Source organism: Muntiacus reevesi, chromosome 15 (genome assembly GCF_963930625.1).
Source record: "Muntiacus reevesi chromosome 15, mMunRee1.1, whole genome shotgun sequence".
Classification (NCBI taxonomy): Eukaryota; Metazoa; Chordata; class Mammalia; order Artiodactyla; family Cervidae; genus Muntiacus; species Muntiacus reevesi.
In genome coordinates, this window is record NC_089263.1 from 52,767,221 (window position 1) to 52,788,032 (window position 20,812).

The window sequence follows — 20,812 nt, forward strand, 5'->3', positions numbered from 1 at the left end:
CCAGCATGGGGGGCAGGGGGAGAGAGTGAAAGAAAGAAAAAGGAGAGGGGAGAAGGAAAGAGAGAAAGAAAGAATTGCAGGCTGAGTTTAAAAAAAATCAAAGGGCTGGTGGAAGAAGGGAACAGGTGGAACACAGAGGACCCTTAGGGCAGTGAAAACGCTCTGTATGACCCCAGAGGGGTGGATACATGTCATTATATATTTGTCAAATCCCACAGAACATGCAACACTAAGAGAGACCCCAATGTCACCCGTGAACTCTGGGTGATGATGATCTGTCGGTGTAACATATGTACCATTTTGGCAGGAGGGGTGCTGATGGCTGGAGAGGGTGCACATGTCAGGGGGCAGGGGTCTACAGGAAATCTCTGTACCTGCCCCTCAGTGTTGTTGTGAATTTAAAACTACCCTGAAAGAGCCTAACTAGAAAAAAAAACAGGAAGTCTTTTTATTGGACAAAAGAAATCGCCTTCCACTCCGCGCTTGGCATCTCCAGGAAGGAGGCCTGGGATAGAAGGTCCCATGTGACAACAGGCCCTCGGGTGTGGAAAGTAAATGCAGCACGGGGGTGGAGTGGGGCGTGGAGCCTGCACGGGGGGTGGGGGTGGGGCGTGGAGCCTGCGGGGTGCGGGGCACACGGACTGTTGCAGCCACCCGGGGCGGGGGGAGTCCTCACGTGTCACCGTTGCTGTTGTCATCCTGCAGCAGCAGCTCTTTGTGGAGGCCGACCTTCTCCAGCTCCTGGCTCAGCCTGTCCAGCTCACTGCTCAGCTGCTGGGTCTTCAGCTTCTCCTGCACCAGGTCCTGTGGGGACAGCGAGGACGAGTGTGGGCCAGGAGCCCAGCAGATGCGGCAAGAGAGACAGACACAGGCCCATCTCAGGGCGGAGCAGCCATCTTCTCGAGTCACGGCCAGCTCGGGTGTCTTGAGAGCTGAGTGGGTGGTTCTATGTGGACAGCTGACCCCAGGGATGTCTTCAAGGGAAGGCATGAACACACCTTCCCAGGCCCCGGGGTTCAGGACACCAGACCACGCAGCAGTGTGTCCGGGAAGGACTGAACATGCTCCAAACACATCCAGACATGCTTCTGAGATACCATTTATGGTGACCTTGGAGGAGTAGGTTTGAATTCTTCCAACATGACTGCCTTTTCTATGAAGTGATGTAATTAAATATCCATTGTAGGGAATTTAGAACATAAGAAAAAAGTATAAAGGGGAGAAAGATTTTACTTTTAGACTTAGGTTTTTTTTTTAGTTTTTTTCTTTTTTTTTTTTTTTAGACTTAGGTTTTGATTTACATTTCGAAACTGGACATTGACCTCACCTAGGAGTTCACTTACTCTGGTCCACACCTCTGTAGCTTTCCAGGCAGCTATGTCTGCCCAGTGACACAGCTACATGCCCTCACATGGACACCTACCACACCCCAAGGCCTGGAACCCCTACCACATTGGGTGATGTTCGCCGAACGTTCCAGGGTCACTCCCCAGGTGTGGCATGGAAGGGCCAATGCGTGACCTTCCAGCTGCCTCACCTCTGCTGCGGGAACCGCCCTAACTCCACGTTGAGATGGGGGAGCCATAAGATCAAAGCAGACTGGACTACTGAGCCCCAGCACAGAGGACAGGCTCCCTGGAGAGTCACCTGGACTCGCACGATAAACCAGCCTTGGATGAGATAAGCCCCCGAGACTCTGGGGTCGATCGTTACTGCAGCAAACCCTAACCAACACTTAGGGAGGCAGGGGCTACTGTCTGAGCTGGTGTCTCGTCTCTCCCCCACAGCATGGTGATCTGCCTGCACTGACAGTCAGTAATATATATATATATTTATTTTACACGGAAAACTTTCTGTGTTCTCAAATTTCCTTTTCTTCCTTAGCACACGGATAGAACGTTTCTCAGCCTCCCCAGCAGCTTCTCAGCCTCCCCAGCAGTTAGGTGCAGCTCTGTGACCCAGTTCTGCCCCATGAAGTGCGGTCCTTCTTTTCCGCATCCACCTGCTGCAGGTAGGTCCAGCGTGGGACGGCCGAGCCACAGGTGCCTGTGAACAGCCACAGTGAACTCCCACACGTGGGGAGATCCAGCTTCGGTGACGGCCCAGGCAGATGCTGAAGTCATTTACCAGAGCAGTGACTCACTCACCCTAACACATGCAGGAAAGCCCAGATGACCATGCCAAAAAAAATAACAGGGAGAAGACAGACAGGTGTTCACCAAGGGACTTAAAAATTTGGACCCTTTCAGGTGTAGCTGCACTTCGAGGTGTATGTCCTAAGAAAATAGGTATCTGTGAAGGTGTACGTGTGCAAGGATGTCCAGTGTTATTTAAAATAGTAGGAGGGACCTCCGTGGTGGTCCAGTGCAGGGGGTGTGGCTTCCCTGGTTCCCAGCTCTGCCTGGTCAGGGAGCTAAGATCCACATGCCTCTCGGCCAAAACACCAGAACACAAACACAAACAATACTGCAATGAACTCAATAAAGACTTTACAAAAATAAATAAAACAGTGGGAAAACTCAGAAATAATCTGATTGTCCAGAAAATGTGTGTTAGTATGTGTTAGTCGCTCAATCGTGTCTGACTCTTTGCGACCCCATGGAATGAAGCCCACCAGGCTCCTCTGTTCATGGAATTCTCCAGGCAAGCATGTTGGAGTGGGTTGCCATTCGCTTCTCCAGGGGACCTTCCTGACCCAGGGATTGAACCAAAGTCTCCTGCACTGCAGGCAGATTTCTTTACTGTCTGAGCGGCCAGGGAAGTAATCACAGTAAATCTACAGAATTAATCCCAGTAAACCTACCTATGGCCATTAGAAATTGTGGCTTGAAAGCTATTTAGTGTAATGAGAAAAGGTAAAGTAAGTGAAAAACAGAATACGGCTGAGGTGTAGAAAGTAGGGTACCAAGTGTGTGTATACACAAATGCGCAAGGAAGAGGATGGAATAAAATACCCCAGGCACTGGTTGTCTCTGGGCAGTCAGATCCTAACAGGTCACGTCTATTTCCTCTTCATGCTTTTGGGTGTCATTCTGGTTCGAAGCGGGGGGCACGCGCCAGGGGCCTCCCGCCGTCCCACCTCTATCCCGCAGCGCGCACCATGTATCACGCCGACCCCGCCGGCCCCCTGCTCACCTCCCTCAGGGTGGTCAGCGTCCTCGTGTGCATGGTGACCTGCTTGGTGAGGTCCCGGTTGTCCTTCTCCAGCTCCTTGAGCTTGCCGGCTGCGTCCCGGCAGCGGGCCAGCTCCTTGTCCAGTGCGCGGCTCTCCCTCTCGGCGGCGGACAGCTTGGCGGAGCTGTCGTCCAGGACAGCGTCCTTGAGCTCCACCTGCTGCCAGAGTCGCCGAGCCTCCTTCTCCAGCAGCTTCTTGTCCTTCTCCAGCTGGGCCACCTCCTGCTCCAGCGCCTTCCGCTCCTGCTCTGCCCGCTCAAGTTGCCGGTGGGCCAGCCGGAGGGCCTCCAGGTCCCGCCGCAGGCCCTGGTTCTCGGCCTCCAGCTGCCCCAGCTCCCGCTCCAGGGCCTGCGCCTTCTGGCCGCCACTGTCCAGGCTCTGCTGCAGCCGCAGGTTCTCGGCGCTCAGGCTCTGGTAGCTGAGCTCCAGGCGCTCCGACTTCTTGCCCAGCGCCTTGAGCAGCTCCACGCTCTTCCTCAGCTCCTGCTTCTCACGCTCCAGCTCCTGGTTCTCGCGCTCCATCTGGGCCACCTTGGCACCCGTGAAGCGCATGGCCTCCACCATCCGGCGCAGCTCCAGGTTCTCCTCGTCCAGCTGCCGGTTGTCTCGCTCCAGGCCGGCCAGCTGCACCGACACGTTCTGCAGGGCGTCCAGGGACTTGCGCAACTGCCGGTTCTCCAGCGCCAGCCCGTGGCTCTCGCGCTCCGCGGCCTCCGCCCGCTCGCCCGCCGCCTGCAGGGCGCTGGCCCTCTGCTCCAGCCGCCCCAGCTCCTGCTCCAGCGCCTCGGCCCGGCCCGCCTTCTCCTGCGCCTGCTCCAGCGCCCGCTGCAGCTGCTGCTGCTCCAGCTCCAGCCTGCTCAGCCGGCCGCTGGTCTCCGCCACCGTCCTATGCAGGGCTTTGTTTTCCTGCTCCACGTCCTTGGCGCGGGCCTCACTGCCGACCTGTGACCTCTCCCGCAGCGTCCACACCGCCTGGTTGAGATGGTCCTTTTCTTGCTCAAGGTCCTTGATCTGGGGGAAGACATGATGGAAGAGACATTGGCTGTTGCACAAGCATACTGTGGTGCTCTGGGGCTGAAGTCTGGTTTAATCTGGTGACTGAAGCCCAGGCCCTAAAAGGCCATTTCCCGCTGAAGTCCTAATGGTATTACTATACAGCACAGGGAACTATCTCCAATAACTTGTAATAACCTACAATGGAAAAAGAGTATAGAAAAAGTATATGCATATATGTGTACAGATATTTTTTTATACACACACACTGCACATAAAAGCTTCCCCGGTGGCTCAGCAGTAAAGAATCTGCCGTCATGCAGAAGATGCAGGAGACCCGAGTTCGATCTCTGGGTCGGGAAGATCCCCTGGAGGATGGCATAGCAACCCACTCCAGTATTCTCACCTGGAGAATCCCGTGGACAGAGGAGCCTGGCGGGATATGGTTCACAGGGTTGCAAAGAGTGGGACATGACTAAAGCAACTAAGCAGAGACCCATGCACGCACGCACATGTATATCTGAATCACTCTGCTGTGCACCAGAACTGAACTATAGTTCAGTTGAAAAAACAAAAATCCCTGAAGTTCCTAGGAGCGAGCATGGACATGCGGTAAAGAGCATGGAGACCCTTAGGAAGACAGTTCAAGTTGGAATGCCTTCAGGGCAGCCAGGAAGATGTAGACACAGAAACCCATCTCTCCCTCTTACTGAAAACGATGGCAATTGATTGCCTCGGCACGCTCATCCTGGCCGCTCACCTCTGCGGGCTCCCGAGGCCACTCCTCACCCGCAGCCCCTGCACACCGTCTTCCCTCTGCCCTGGACGGTCCTCCCCTGGCCTTCAGCATCCCTGACTCCTCCCCGTCCTCCAGGGCTCAGCATATGAGTGGCAGCCCCTCAGGGACAGCCTTGCACCCCGACTCCTCAGTGCCTGCACCCAGCAGAATTCTCTCCGTTTACTCCCTCCAGAGCACGTGCCTGGGATCACCTGGCTTGTCACCTTCTGCCCTCCATGTAAGCCACATCCGGCCAGGGACCCTGCCTGTCTTTTCACCAAACATGGCACTATCCCATCCCCTCTATTTTGCTCCAGCTCAGCGGCTGAAAAACTCAAATACTTGAAACCCCAGCCTCCCCTCGCAGGTAGAGGGTAGTCACATGTTGGGTGTGACCTGTGAAGGTAACAGAGAGTCCCGGGGGGTAGGGGGCGGGTGCCCCTCTGCTCCTCGCCCTCCAGGTCTTTCTCCTGTTCCTTGAGGGCATGTGGCAGCCCCAGCTAAGACTGGCAGAGGAGGAGGAGAGCCTGGCCCCTGTCTGGCATCACAGAGCCCCCGCACCAGCCCTGGACTCCCTCCCATAAACCTCAGGGGCTCAGCATGGTGTTATGGACACCAGGACCTGGATCGTCCTTGGTCACACTAAGCTGTCCTGTGTGATGCTGGACATATAGCTCTGCCCGCCACACGCCAAGAGCATCTCCTCTCCCCTCCCGTCATGACACTCATTTTCAGGTTCGGCCAGCATCCCCACCGGGGTGGGGAGGGGGCACACCCACCCCAGCGCTGACTGAGAGCATCTGGTTTGAGCTGCAGCTAAGCCAGATGCCCGGTCACCCGCGTTTCCCCTACAGAGTCCCGGAAAATGACTAAATCCTGGACTACTCTCCCTCCTGTAGGCGGGGGCTCCGGAAGAGGCATCCATTCCCAGAGGACCTACCTGCCGGGCTCTGTCGGCCTTCAGGGTCTCCATGTCGCTCTGCAGCTGCTCCTTCTCTTTGATGAGCTCCTCACTCAGCGTTTCCAAATCTTGGTTACTCTGCTTCTCTCTCTCCAGCTGGGTCTGTAACTTCTCAATCTGCGGAGCCAGAAGACCCAGACGGGCAGCAGTGAGCCTCACAAAGCGATCTATGTTTTAAAACCAACTCAAAACCCGTCAGCCCTACCGAACACTTGAATGGGGCCTTTTTCTCGAGGGAAAGCAGCCCGGCCTTGCTCTGAAGGGACCTCCAGACACGCTCGACTCTCAGCTCCCAGCCCACGGCTTACATTTCCAGCTCACAGAAGTGAAAGGCCATGGGCACCATCGGTCAGCTTCTTTCCAGCCCACCTCTCCTCATCCTCGATGCCATGGGCCCAAGTGCCCCTGGGCCTCCTTTCTCCCATCTCAGGCCTTGTCCCTTGTCCTGAGGGTCAGACCACATGCCGGGGGCCACCACCACTGGACGCCCCGCAGACTTAGCTCGGTGACTCTCCAGTTCACCAGATGTGCAGAGAGGTCTGCGGACACACCCCTCCTTCCTCTTTCACCCTCCAGTAATTCTGTCCCCAAGCCCTGCCCTCTCTACCCAAGCTTCTCTATTGCCGCTGCCTGCCTGGGGCCAGGCCACCTTCCCTCTGCCCTGGAATACCACCCCATGACCTCCCTGACACCAAGCCCTTCTGCTGAGATCCACTAGCCTGACCTTCCTAAAACAGAAACTACTACTGTATGGCGCCTTACACCTGGATAAGGTGGTGGACTCAAGTTCTGACTCAGTGGTCCAGGGCAGCGCCTGAGACTGGGCTCCCAGGAGAAGCCCCTGCTGCTGCCTACAGGGAGAGCGTCCAGGATGCTGGTCCCCTTCCCACCAACACCAAACCCCTCAGCATGGGGGGCTGGAACTTGGAAAGAGGCATGACTCTGGTGCTATAGGCATAGTGTTCAGATTCCAGTCCCTCCCTACTAACAACGTGACCACAAGCAAGTTTCTGTAACTGATGCAGGATCAGCAGCAAGCATCCTCATGAGCCTGTCACTGTATCATGCTTGGCACATGCTGGCAGGCAGCGGGTGCAGCAGTGTTCACTGCCCCTTCCTACGAGAACACGGCTTCACCATCTATACACCTTCTGACTAGCCGGTTTGCATTTTGACATGGTCCTAAGGGATCCTGGAAAAGGAAATGGCAACCCACTCCAGTATTCAGGTCTGAGAAATCCCATGGACAGAGGAGCCTGGCAGGCTACAGCCCACAGGATTGCAGAGAGTCAGACGCGACTGAGCGACTAAACAATAAAGGATCCTGATATGCTGGTTTGGGACAGCTCTTCTAAAAAGATGGATCGCAAAGACCAGATGGGTCTCAAAGTTCTGAAAGATCTTGGACCCCAGGCCATCAATCAACCTCTGGGGTAAGACCCCGAGATGTCCAATGACACTGGTGAGAAGCAGGTCTGGATCTGCTGCAGTTCAGCCCATCTGAGCCAGGGACTTGCACAGAGAGGTGTCCAAAGCTCCTGAAGGATCACTGCCTGTGGGCAGGCTTTGTCTACTTGTCCACAGGTGGCGGGGAGTGGGGGGCGCCTTTCCTTCCTGGCTCACGGGTCTGGGAGCTCTCAAATCTCCACGGGAGGAAGCAGTGGGCACGCTTCTTCCCCCACCAGCGGGGAGACTTGGGCTGAGCGGGCCTCATACTCATGTCGTCACATCACCTTGTCAGCACCTCAGCCCCCCACCCCAAGCCGGGGGCCCCAGGACAGGCGAGCCTGGCCCAGCTGGGGCCAACAGGAAAGTACACTATGATGTGGCATGTGTCTGAGTTGTCCTCAAAAGAGGCATGCGGGGCGGGGGTTGACCTGTGGGGGTGTATTCCAGCCCTGCTGTGTCTTCACTCTGAGGCTCAGGCAAGTCACAGAGCTCCTCTGGGCCCGTGACCTCCCGGGTGGGGAATGCGAGAGCCAGGCTGGCCCCCATTAGGCTTGGGGCTTCACCGATTCACTGAGGAGTGCCAGCTGGTGAGACCAGGGGTGGGATGGCTGGGGCTGGGGAAAGGAAATTCTGACAAACTGAACCGGATGAGGGTCCAGGGGGCCTGGGGGTGAGTCCTCCAGCCGGGGCTGTGGTGTCTGCCCATCCATCATCAGGGAGCACCTGTCAGTGCCAGACTCGGGGTGTGTGTGTGGCGGGAGGGAGGGGGGCGCGGAGAACATGAAGCCACACCTGCTGGGCCAGGACAGGGTCAGTCAGATGGAGGGCAGGCTAAGTAAGATGGCAAGAGGTACTCTGGCGGGCAGAAGGCCGCCTCCCAGGGCTCCCAGCACGGGTCTGGGAACTGTGGCACCTCCGTCCTGCTGGGGACTCTTTGCCAAGCCCTGTCTCTTAAGGCCTGTGGCAGGAGAGGGCTGGTGTCCCACCAGGGAACCCTGGGGGAAGCAGGAGGGTGGGACCCGAGAGACGGGGGCTGAGGAGTACGGCCAGGTGGGCACACCCACTGCACCCACTCTGTGCAGGGGTGCGGGGCCGGCGTGGACCACGAGGGCTGAGGAAAGCACGAGTGGTCATCTATCTCAGAGGCCTGCTGGGAGCTGGGCCAGTGCTATTACATCATGGGCTTTGTGCAGCAGACCCATGAGGACCTGCGGAGCTGATGGTTCTCATCTTTCTAAAGGTGGATTCTTTTCCTCTTGGCTGAGGTTGAAATGCCACTTATAAAGACATCTCCTGTGCTAGGCCCATGTGAATCTAAAAAACCTAAAACGTCTAGCTGCCTTCCCCACGCTGTTCTGTGTTGAGACATGGCATGAGATGGGATGGGGTGGGGGTTATCGATCATCCTACGAAGCCAGGACAAAATATTTGTCGGCTGAAATGCTGCAAGGCTTCAAAGGGACAAGAAGAGTGAGTAATCGAGCCTGGGAGGTCCCATGAGGGGGCTCCAGAGACCCGGTCACAGGAGGAGGGGCTGACCCAAGCCTAGCCCAGAGATAAGGGTCCAGCAGAGTCAGGACCAGCAGAGCCCAGGTCTCTGCCTATGGCCAGTGTCTCCCACTGCCCATGCAGCCTCAGTAAATGATGCTGGCAGGACTCACGGGCAGGTGGGACAGCTGAAAGCACCAGGCCTGAATGGTGGTCAGCAAGCATGCATGCTCACGCTCTCACCCTCAGCTGGACGCTGACAGCTACTGTGCTCAGAGCCTTCAATGTGATTGTGCCATGGCACTGTGATGTACAGATGCCCTCTGACCTGGAGTGGCCAAAGCCACGGAAGCCATCCCTAGCCTCTCAATGACCCTCCCTGCACCTGAGACTGAATCCCTGGTGCAAATGGGGATCCCTGTAACCAGAGAACGAAGACTGGTCTGTAAGCCTCTGTCTGCCCTCCCAGATGTCTGGGATCTGCCGTGCTCCTGGGAAGACCCAGCAGCTGTCCCGAAAGGCAAATGCAGTTTGGCCCTCTCTTCTTCTCCATCCCATAAACCCAGATGGAGGGGTGGGCACTGCTCCTGTTCACCATCGGCAGGCCCCAAAAACGTCCACCAACGGTCCCTACCCCCCACACATATATGTGGGCATGTCTTACATCATTGCTTCCTCTCCTCTATGCCCCACCCTAAGGTTTTTCTTTATTTTCAGAGTCCGCTGGTTTCTTCTCACTGAACACTTATGACATACCAGACCCCTCACGTACACTAACCCATCAAGTCCTCGCAGCATGTGTTAGATGGGAAGCCCATGAACCCCATTTCAGAGACGAAGACAAGGAGGCACCCAGAGGTGACACCTTCAAGGTCGTGCAAGCACAGGCCCCGCTGTCTCCTGACTGCTTTCTGTGACCACTCTTGCTCTTGTGTTATAATCAACTGTGGCTGCACTGGCTTCTGCTCTCCTCCAAGCTGTGCATCCTCACTTACACCTGTCTCTCTACCAGCCTCCAGACGGCATACCGGGCTGGGGGAGGGGTATCCACCTGCCCGACATCAGCCCCCCCACCCCTGGCCGGGTTACCTTCTTGCTGAGCTGCTGGTTCTCCTTCTGCAGCTCCCCGCACTTGAGGCTGCTCTCCTCCAGCGCCAGGGACGCGTCCCGCAGCCCCTGGATGGTGCTCTGGAGGCTCTGGTTCTCCTTCTCCAGCTTCAGGATGCGGCTGGAGGCGCACTCATTCAGCTCGAACACAAATGACTTCCTGGAGGCTGAAGCACAAAGCCGAGTCGGCTCCAGGCTCCAGCCGCGAGCCAGGGGCATCAGGCGTCCCATGCCGTGGTTTCAGGGGCCGGGAAGGGGGTCCCAGGGGCCGGCTGGGGGGTCCCCTCCATTTCACATGGTACTATCACAGGTAGTGCCTGAAAGTCCCTCTGAAAGTGACAGTCCTCTGCTAGCTCAGCTGGGCCCAGAGCTTCAGAGGAAAGCAGGTTACAGCGAAGACGCCAATGGAAAAGTTAAAGATCGTGTCAACTGCTGGGAACCATTTTTTACCAAGCAGCTCACATGACCATACAACTCAAGGATCTTAGAAACTAACAGAGATGGGAAATAGACAACACTTTCCATGCCAGCTCTGAGAGCAACGGGAGTCTGGGTGGCTCAGCAGGAGGGGCACGGTAATCGACTAGTTATGTCTGCCACGGGTGGCAGAAGGCTCCATGGGTACACATGCCCAGTACTTGCCGTCCCTGGATGAGGTCCCCTGAACGGAGACTTCATTTTGTAATTTCACGATTACATTGGGGGAAGAAATGCGAGAGTGTATGTAAACTGCTTTAAAAATTCTAAGTACGGATGATTCATGTCAATGTATGGCAAAAACTACTACAATACTGTAAAGTAATTAGCCTCCAACTAAAAAAAATAAATGGAAAAAAATAAATAAAAATAAAAATTCTAAGTGTAAGAAGGAAATCTAAAAAAGGGGGATATATGTATACAGATAGCTGATTTACTGTGTTTTACAGCAGAAACTATCACAACATTGGAAAGCAACTACATGCCAATAAAAATTTAAAAAATAAATCTCACCCTTTGTAAATACAAAAAAGAAAATTAATGCAAACATTATTAATTTTACTTTTCTAGTATTTCTAGTATTAAGTTTCCTTCCACAAACTGATATACCCATAGTACAAATTTTCTACGTATGAGTCAGTTGTTTCCTAATCCCTATTTGATTATTTTCTTTGATTGAGGGGTTTCTTAAGGGTATAGTAATTCATTTCCAAATATTTGGTTGTTTTCTAAAAAAGAAAAAAAAAAAAACCTAAATGTGATGAAAATATGAGCTAAAGATAGAAGAGGAAGATTGTTTATTCCAGCGGTCCCCAACCTTTTTGGCAGCGGGGACTGGTTTCATGGAAGACAATTTTTCCACAGACCAGGGTGGGAGAGGGGACGGGGACCAGTACCAGTCCGTGACCTGGGGGCTGGGGACCCCTTAGCTGGTTCTTTTCAAATAGCTCAAATGCATACGGAGAAAGGGGGCGTGGTGTGGAGGAATGGGAGTTCTCAGCTCCTTTCTGCCACCAGCGAGTGCAAGACTTTAGGTAAGTCATGGGACTCATTCAGGAGGAGAAATGAACATGAACGAAAGCTCTCGAAAGAAAGGGCTGGGGTTGTACTGTCCTCACTTGTTCCAACAGTGTCACGGACTCAGCTCTGGGAGCCTGATGGGAAAAGAGGGCTGCACCCTTACCTGCTTCTCACTCATCACCCCCAGGGGCAAGGATACATGCAGCATGAAGGCTTCCACAGTGAGCACACAGAACCAGACACGAGCGTGTGTGTTCAGATCCTCTGGGCGGATATCCTAAGGTCCAGGAGGCATCTGCCACCCTCTCTGAGTTCTCAACCTCCACCAAGAACAGCAGTTCAGAACCCACCAGCCTGAACATCCTCAAGACCCAAGCAACAACAGGCAGCACAGCAGGGGAAGTGGACACAGGTTCGCAGCCCAGGTCCAGGGCTGACGCACAGAAGCACATGTGCTCACCACACACGAAAACTATGTTACAAACAAACCTCAACTGAAACTCCACTAATTCAGAGCCTGTGATCATTTGGATGCTACCATGGCATTTGTGAAAAATGAACATTTTTCTATTGGGGTAAAATATTATAACATAAAATTCACCCTTCTGTAGCATTAGATGCATTCCCATTGACGCGCAACCATCTTTACTATCCACCTCCACACCTTTTCATCATCCCAGACTGAAACTCTGTACCATGGGGAATAATTTCTAAGGTTCTACAACTTCAACAACACGGCTGACCACAAGCCTCCTTCCCTCTTCCATAAAAGCCAGTGCTTCAGAGACGATCACAATGACACAACAGCTCATTACTGAGTGCTATGATCATCAGCACCCAAGCAATCAGAGTAATGGGATCTATTTCAGTGAGACAGTGGCTGTGAGAATAGCACCCTTTACTGTGCCCGTGGGCCAGGCAAGGCATCGTGCTTCACCGTCGCCTCCTGTGAGGCAGTTTTGCTATCTCCACTTTGCAGATAAGGAAATTGAGTTCTAAAAGAGGTCACCCAGCTAACAAGCGGAGGAGCCAGGACTTTAAGCCAGGTCTTTCTTGACTTAAGAAGCCACCACACCACATGAAAAAGTGCATTCGGGCTCTGCATGCATTATGCCTTCATTCAAGCCAATGTTCAGTAGCTCCCAGCTAAGCACTAGGAGTTGGGAACATCGAGAATAAATCATGCTCACTGACCTGAAAGGGCTTATACACCATACTGAGTAGGCGTCTGAAGGAGCAAGGCTTTCCAACCCCACAGGCCACCATGGTCTCGTAGAGAAACACTCATTAGGTCTGGGACTGTCCCTGGCAGCCTGCACCACCTCTCTGCTCCACCAGGGGGCAGTGATCCGCCCCGATGGACCTACTCTCCTCCCAGGGCCAGGAATCGGGGTGATCCCACCCTCACAGGGTACAGGCCCCAAGGCACAGATAAAACTAACTCCCCTCACAGGCTGGTAGTTTACCAAACTGATGTTTGGTTTGGAGCTGATGGGACACCCGTCGAAGAAAAGATGTTTTCCAGCTACGTTCAACAAACTTTCCATTGTTTGGGGGCATGCTTTTGAGAATTGAAAAAAGCGACTCCCAGACCAGGCGAAAGCACAGCTCTAAGTAAACAATAACTCGCTCCATCACAGGCACGTGTGCTATTTCTGAACACAGGAACTGGCTTATTGTTTGCTGGGAGCTGAAGCTTCCCGCTGCAGTGCTGACCGCTGCCCCACCCACCTTCCCCTGGCCGAGATGCCCCGTCTGTTTTGAGCAGGGGCAGCGGAGCAAGCCAGAAGAGGCCTGGGTCCTGGGAGAAGCAGCCACTTAGCAGCCCCCGCCCGGGGAGACAGAGAACAGACTGCATCCGTCTTGTCCAATTATGCAAATGAACGGGAAAATAATGCCCAGGGTACACTCATAACGGGGATGAGTACCACTGGGGATGTCTCCTGCCATCCAGGGCTTTCAACCGTCCACAGATAGGTCTCTGATGCCCTCTGGGTGTCAGCGCGCGGTAATCTGCAAGCTCCTGGGACTGTCCATATGGGAACTGGGAAACCTGGCAACACTTAATTTGTGTTTCATGTCCTGACATCAAGGCTGCCAGACCCCTCCTGCTCTCCTTGGGGAGAAGGGTAATGAAACAGTTCCAAATGGCACTTGAAGGAAATCCTATTTACTCGGGGTGAATGGATGGCCTGACACGGAAGATTTAGAGCCCAGGGCTCCGCTCCCTGGATGAGGAAGCTGCCGCAGGCTGGCCGGCTCCCGAGCACCGGGCGCCCCCTACCGTCCGACAGGTCTGCGTTCTTGGACAGCTGCTCCAGCTCCCAGCCGAGGTGGGCGGACTCGTTCATGCTCTGCTTCTGAGCAATCTCCAGGACCATGTTCTCCTCCAGCAGCTCCTCTATTCGCTTCTTATCCGTGTCCCGGTCCTAGGGCGGGAAGAAAAGACGGAGTGAGAACGTGGCCAGGGGACCCCTCTGGACAGGTCCTGGCCCCCATGTATCCAACCCCCCTGCCCATTCCTGAAGAATGGAAGAACTTCTAGGCTCCTGCTCGCTTCCCGGAAGACCAAATGAGTCTAGCCCAGGGCCCAGCTCAGAGTTACGGCCACTGAAAGATACAATGACTAGCAACGGAGGGTGATGAGCATGCCCAGGTTTCTAACTGAACGCTGTCTGAACAAAGTGACTTATGGCCCAGGGCTTTAGAGCAAGTACCCTGGTGACAGGCGGCTTCATGGCTCCAGGGCACCTAACATGCTTTGAGAAGCCTGGAAAGGAACTCAGGGATCTCAGCTCAGACCTCACCATAAAAGCCAGCAGAGGCTCTTCTTGCAAAAGACACACACATGAGCTCATCCATACATGAGCGGTCCATCATGGTGGTCTCGTCCTGTCCGTCTGTGGGCGCCCAGCGGGGCCCACCCCAGTCGCCAAGCTGAGCCAGCTACTCTCCGCAGTCAGCGAGTTACCGTGTCGGCAGTGGCACCAAAACCAGTGACGGAAAAAATCAGAGAAGGACATGGCACAACCCGAAACCGCCCCAAGCTGTTTAGACAGGTTTGTGTGGCAGCAGCCTGCAATACCAATTCCAGGTCGTGAAGCTTCGATTTCAGCTGCAGGTTCTCTTTCTCCAGCTCGTGAACTTTATCGCCCCGGGCCCGAGCAGCCGTCAGCTGTTCCTCCAGCATGGCCTTGGTTTCAATTAAAATGATATTATCTTCTCTCAGCTCCTGAGCAGCAAAAACACACAGGAGAACCATCAGATAAAGGTACTGGCTTCGTGACGACAGCTCGTCCAGGTCCCTGGACCAAAACAAACAATCCAGGGGAAAGGCTGCTGCCTCGAGAGAGTTCTGTCCCCACTTTTGAGCATCTCCACCTTTTTCATTCGGTCAGGCCGCATGGACTTTCTTGACTGAAAGACAACATCCATGACTTATCTGACATGTGCACACACTGTTGCTTAGTCACTAAGCTGTGTCCAGCTCTTTTGCAACATCATGGACTGTAGCCTGCCACGCTCCTCTGTCCAAGGAATCCTTCAGGCAAGAACACTGGAGTGGGTTGCTGTTTCTGTCTCCAGGGGATCTTCCCAACCGAACTGGGCCACACGATCCCACCGTGTGGGATCAAACCCAGATCTTCTGCTTGGCAGGAGGATTCTTTGCCTCTGAACCACCAGGGATGCTCAATATACACACTACCCAGTGTAAAATAGAGAGCTAGAGGGAAGTTGCTATGTAGCACAGGGAGCTTGGCTTGGTGCTCTGTGATTACCCAGAGGGGTGGGATGTGTGGGTGGGAGGGAGGTCCAAGAGGGAGGGGATATATGGATACTTAATAGCTGATTCACTTTGTTGTTCAGCAGAAACACAACATTGTAAAGCAATTATACTCCAGTTAAAAAACAATAATAAATGAAATCAATCCAGGAAGGTGACACTTTCTAAGCCAGCCACTGCACACAGGCATATGACGTCTACAACCTCGTCTGGTTGGACAAGTGGACTCCACTGACAGCTCCAGGACCTCGCTGAGTCTCCATTTCCTTAACAAGGAAGGAGTGGGGTTAAGAGTCTGTCCCAGTTCAAGGGCTAAGTCTAATCCTCTCAGCTCAACATTCATTCCATTGATCAGGGTGTTGGGAAGCTGTTCTTTCATTCAATCAACAGCTTGTATGTAAGCATTTTACACATATGCTCTTGGAAAAACAACCGTTCTCAGCCATTTCCTGCAAAAGGGGAGTCTTTAAGACAGTGAAGTCACAAACACACGTGAACCCCACAAATAAGTTCCAGGCACATGCTGGGTGTGCAATACTATGGCTGCCCCCTGGCAGAGTAGTCCATCATGCAGCCCACCACACTCAGCATCTCGCGGGGACCAAGAGTCCCCTGAATGCTTTCATCTCACGAACATGCACACAGGGAACGTTCCTCCCGGTGGGCAGTGTTCTGAGGCTGGCCCCGCGTGTGGATTCTAACCACTGAGAGCTGGGCCAGGAGCTGTGATATCCACTGCACGTCCACTCGCCCTGCACAGGCCAGAATCCAAGATTCCTGGTAGAGGGGAAACTGCAAGCCTTCCGGTCAGCGGACATGGTTCTGATCAAAGCCTGACAGCCATAAAAGGTATAACCATTAAAACTCTAAACTCCCCTGGGCACCCTCTCTGCTGGAGATGACATCCACCGTGTGGTCAGCCCCGCACCAGGGGCTCCCTGCCCCCGCCCCACTCACTCTTCACCATAGCCTGGAGGGGGAGGCAGGACAGTGCCTTCCTATGGAGAAAGAGGCCGATTTGGGTAAATTAAGGAATAAACCCCAAATCATAAAGCCAGCAAGGGGTAAAACTGGGATTTGAACATGGGCCAGAGAGCTGAGACTGCCTGCAACCCATCCTCAAGGGGCTCATGTGGGTAAGAGGCTCAGACTACCAAAAACAGTGTGAGGTACAGCAAAAGAGGGGTTTCAAGCAGGAAGAAGACCTGGTCCTCCTCTCTGATCACCGCCTCCACTGTTCACACCTGTATTCCAACAGGTCTGCCCACCAGCACTCCCAGCCCTGAGTTCCAAAACACAGGCCATCCTTTCATCCTCACAACAAACTCCTATTCAACCCCCAATGCCCAGCCTGAGCTGCCCCTTTTGAGAAGGGCTTGCAGATTCCCACTGTCCCGCTGGTTGAGTCAGCTACCTGGGCCCCCAGAGCACCCTGGGTATACTGTGAGACAGTGGTGTGCTGGTCTGTCCTCCTCCCCCAGACTGTGAACTCCTCAGGGCAGGCCTATTCCACTTCTGCTCTTGTGGGCCTCACAGGGATATTCACTAAACACCTGTCAGCTGAATCATGCTGTGAGGGGCGATCACAGATGGCATTCAAGGGGGCCTCGATCTCTGACAGGCAGGGATAAACAAGGGTGACCAGGGGAGCAGAATATGATACAGGATAACTTCTAACTACTACTTAAAAATGTCTCAATTTCCTGGTGGTAACCACTCAACCATACATTAGACGACAGAAATAAACTAGTCTTGCACACGTCCTCACCTCAGAAGTGAGAAGCCTGCAAGAAGCTAAGCCCACGCTCCCACAGAGCCCAGGACTCGGCCCCCAGGCAGACGCCTGCCTCCCCACCTCTGGGGCAGCTGTCGAGGCCAGCCCGCTCCTGGGGCCATGACCCCAGGTGAAGCAGGTGGCCATTTAAGGGCTAACCCAGCCCGGCAAACAGCTGAGGGGCCATGTTTAGAAGTCACAGTCCAGGCCTGATGGTCGGTCCCCACGTGGCTCAAGAGCTGCCCCTGCCTGTGTGTGAGGTGACCAGCAATGTGGGCTGGCGGCTCAGGTCCCAGGTCCGCCGTGCGTGCTGCCAGCCGTCGGGCCAGGAGCAGACACCTTTTTCTGACCATGGATCCCACCTTCCTCTGCTGGACATTAAACAGGGCTGAGGGAGGGGTCGGATGGGATAAGGCACGCGAAATGGTCTGTGCACGGCGTCTGGGGCCCAAGAAGCAGGCCGGCTGCTGACTACCGTCTCTTTATGCCCCCGTGAGACCCAGTTCAGGCCGGTACTCACTGAGCATCACCAGCATCAAGCTACCAGTTGTTTCAGGGATGCCTATGTCCCCCCGCCCAGAAAGCACCAAAATCCAGAAGGAGGAGTAAAAATCAAAGCAACCACCAGCTCCTGCCCACTGCCCTCAGGCCCACCCAGTAGATCCCTAAGAACCCAACAGATCCCTGAGGTGTCCAGAGCCAGCCCCGAGGGGTCCTCAGGGGAGGGAGCCCTGGGTTACCCTACTTGGGGCAAGCAGCGGCCTCCCACTCAGGAAGGACCACCCCTCACTAATCTCTGCCCACCCACCCCATTCCACTGGAGCCCCTGAGGCTTCACCAAGGACCTGCCTACTTTTAGACTTCGCCCAACTCAGGAGCGTGGTGGGCTGAATCATAAAGCAAGCATCGGGTCTGTCCTGCGCTAACTTCATGCACCAGACTTTACCACAACTCCCAGAAGTCGTTAGGAAACAGAGTCCCAATGGGAACAGAGGGTCTGCCCTCATAAGGTGATCTTAGTCCCCTGCATGGGGACAAGACTTGCTCATCAACAACCAGCAAGGTGAGGTGGCAGCTATTCTAGCCGGGCACTATGTCTCCACCTCTCAAGTTGCTGTTCATTTCGGAGTCAGCACAGAGCAGGAAGCTACACATCTCAGCGAGGAGTGGAGACAGGCCTGCCTTGCTTTCACCCTGCTCAGACACACACGGCACTCTTCCTCTGTCCTCGCTATCGGGGATTTCAGACGATGAAACATGGGACAACAGGAATCTCCCAGGCAATCTTTCTGCCTCTGTCCTCCTCCCACGTGGCCCTCTGGACAGCAACCCCTGTGCCCTGACGGCAGTGAGGTGCCACCACCCTTTGCAAAAGCAACTCAAGGGTCGCCCTGTGCATCTACTCCACACGCCCCACTGCACCTAGGGCGCACTCCTCTCCTTGCTGTTTAATCCTGACATAAATAGACTAGGACCCACATAACAGCTAACAGAAACTGAAAAACAAAACATGGAAATTTGTGTTCCATATCGTTGTTGAGTCACTCAGTCCCTGTCCAACTGGTTGCAATCCCAAGGACTGCAGCCCACCAGGCTCCGCTGTCCATGGGACTCTCCAGGCAAGAATATTGGAGTGGGTTGCCACTCCCTTCTCTAGGGGATCTTCCCAACCCAGGTCTCCTGCCCTGCAGGCAGATTCTTCATTATCTGAGCCACCACAGACCCACATAAAAGCAGACAGAAGTGGAAAAACAAAACATGGAAATTTGTGTCCCATATTATTCTAACCAAAACTGACCCTGCCCTCGCCCTGAACTCCAGTTCTTTATGCTTCCTCCCATGTGGCACGAACACACTCTCTCTTCCGCGATGTCTAGCCATTTCTCAGCGGTGAGACTAGACAGACACCAGGGGAGGGCAGCTGGGCGGCCTGTCGCTCCCCCTGGACCCAGAGAAGCATGCCCCTCGCATGGCGGCTGTCCACAGACGTGAGCTGGCTGGACAGCATGACCACGTGCCTCTCTTTGTCCTGCTGCCCATCACACCTAATGCTGCCTTGTTCCAGAAGAGACAAAGACTCACGCTTCTTGTCCATCCTTCTCCCCAGACCACAAGTCTGTTCATTACTGAGCAATGGTCTTTTACTTGCCTTGTGCAGTGATTTCCAAGTTCTCTGTGTGTGCCAGGCCCTGGGCATGCAGTCAGGTAAGAGCCAGGCCCTTCCTTAGGGCTCTTGGTCCACATGACGTGTCTGGCCACGCACGGCAGACAGCAGGTCTGCACACGGCTCGCAAGGCCACTGCATTGACTCCAATCAAAGGAGGCATGCACAGGTGCTCTTTTTCTCCATTCTCGAGATGCCAACATTATGGGCATACCAGAAGAGCACGGCTCATCCTCTCTCTAGCAGCCTGGACTCCCTGGACCAATCCCAATCGCCAGCCAGCCTCGGCTGCAAAGTGTCTGCAGACTCGAGTGCGTCACTGCCTGTCCACCCAAGAAGCATCCTACACAGACACTACAGGGCTTTTTCCTGTGACAACGAGCACATGCATAATTTGAGGCATTGCTAACCGCATGGTGACTTTACTATGAAAGTCATTCATCAGTAATGAAAACACTGGGGCTTCCCCTGGTGGCTCCGTGGTGGTAAAGAATCTGCCTGCCAATGCAGGAAACATGGATTCAATCCCCGATCTGGGAAGATCCCACAGGCCGTGGAGCAGCTAAGCTCGCTCATAAGCCACGAACTCTGAGCTTGTAGAGCCTGGGAGTCGCAACAATCGAGCCCACGCATGGAGACTACTGAAGCCCGAGCACCGCAGAGCCCATGCTCCGCCACAAGAGAAGCCACTGCAAGGAGAAACCCCTGTGTGGCAACTAATGAGTCGCCCCCATGCAGCAATGAAGACCCAGCACAGACGTAAACAAATTATAAAGTAAAATGGAAAACACTGCTGTCACCACACAGAGGCATAACATTTGAGAATAGGGAAAAAGGGTTCCCATGTGAAATCACCCCCCAAAGGCAGGAAGCACCCTGAACGCAGGGAGCAAGTCTCATCTGTGCCCATATTCCCTGCTCCTGGTGCAGGGCTTGGCCCCACGCAGGCGCCGAGCCCCTGTGTCTGCCCGACTGAGCGAAGTTGCTTGGACTTCGCCAGAAATGAACAGAGTCTAAAGAAAGGACACTGAAACCCACTTCCTCCGAGGGTGGCTGTCAGGGTGAGCTGTGGGAACTGCACTCCGTCTGTGATCCCACTCGGGGGCTGTGTGAAGACCCCCGGTGCAGGCGGGGCTGGACGGGCTACTGGGGCAGTAGGCGGGGGAAACTCACATATGACTGTCCCCGGCTCTCCCGAGGGTGGCACGTACAGCCAGCCGTGGGAGCCCTGCGATGTGTCCTGGAACCTGTCTGTGCTGGGATTCACGCGTTTCAAACTCGGCAGGGCCGGTGGACCATCTCAGGACAAAGCCCAGAGCTGGTCTCCCACCCACACCCTCACTGGGGCCAGGGTTGCCTTCCCAGAGCACCCGGTGTCTTCCCTGCAGGGGGCAGGGTGAGCCCTGTGTCACCGAGAGTCCTCAGGGAACAGACACTCCCTGAGTAGGCCTGAGGAGCAAACGGGCTCTGGACCACAGGCTTCTCCATCCCACTGCCGCTCGCCCCAGGGACCCCAGGGCCCGTCTATGTGATAGAGCAGGTTGGGGTCAAACAGCCGTCCCCACACATGCTGGCCAGCAGCTCGGCAGGAGGCCATGGGCAGAGAGAGAGCAACACCGTCCCCTGAGACCTATGTTCAGTCT

General features: G+C 54.6%; 1 protein-coding gene across 5 annotated transcripts in view; it reads right to left on the bottom strand.

Annotated features, from left to right (window-relative positions):
- The window catches only part of CCDC88C (coiled-coil domain containing 88C), a 142,836-nt gene that overhangs the window by 36,471 nt on the left and 85,553 nt on the right, over nucleotides 1-20,812 (bottom strand). For all 5 annotated transcript variants that reach the window (XR_010659097.1, XR_010659098.1, XM_065906109.1 and 2 more), the window contains 6 exons: nucleotides 14,533-14,679; nucleotides 13,732-13,876; nucleotides 9,933-10,117; nucleotides 5,886-6,023; nucleotides 3,136-4,185; nucleotides 677-804 (listed from right to left, as the gene is read on the bottom strand). Coding sequence is in view for 3 of the 5 variants with exons in the window: in XM_065906109.1 (XP_065762181.1) it covers nucleotides 677-804; nucleotides 3,136-4,185; nucleotides 5,886-6,023; nucleotides 9,933-10,117; nucleotides 13,732-13,876; nucleotides 14,533-14,679 (1,793 nt within the window). In the remaining 2 variants the exon portion in view is untranslated. The remainder of the gene's footprint in view (nucleotides 1-676; nucleotides 805-3,135; nucleotides 4,186-5,885; nucleotides 6,024-9,932; nucleotides 10,118-13,731; nucleotides 13,877-14,532; nucleotides 14,680-20,812) is intronic.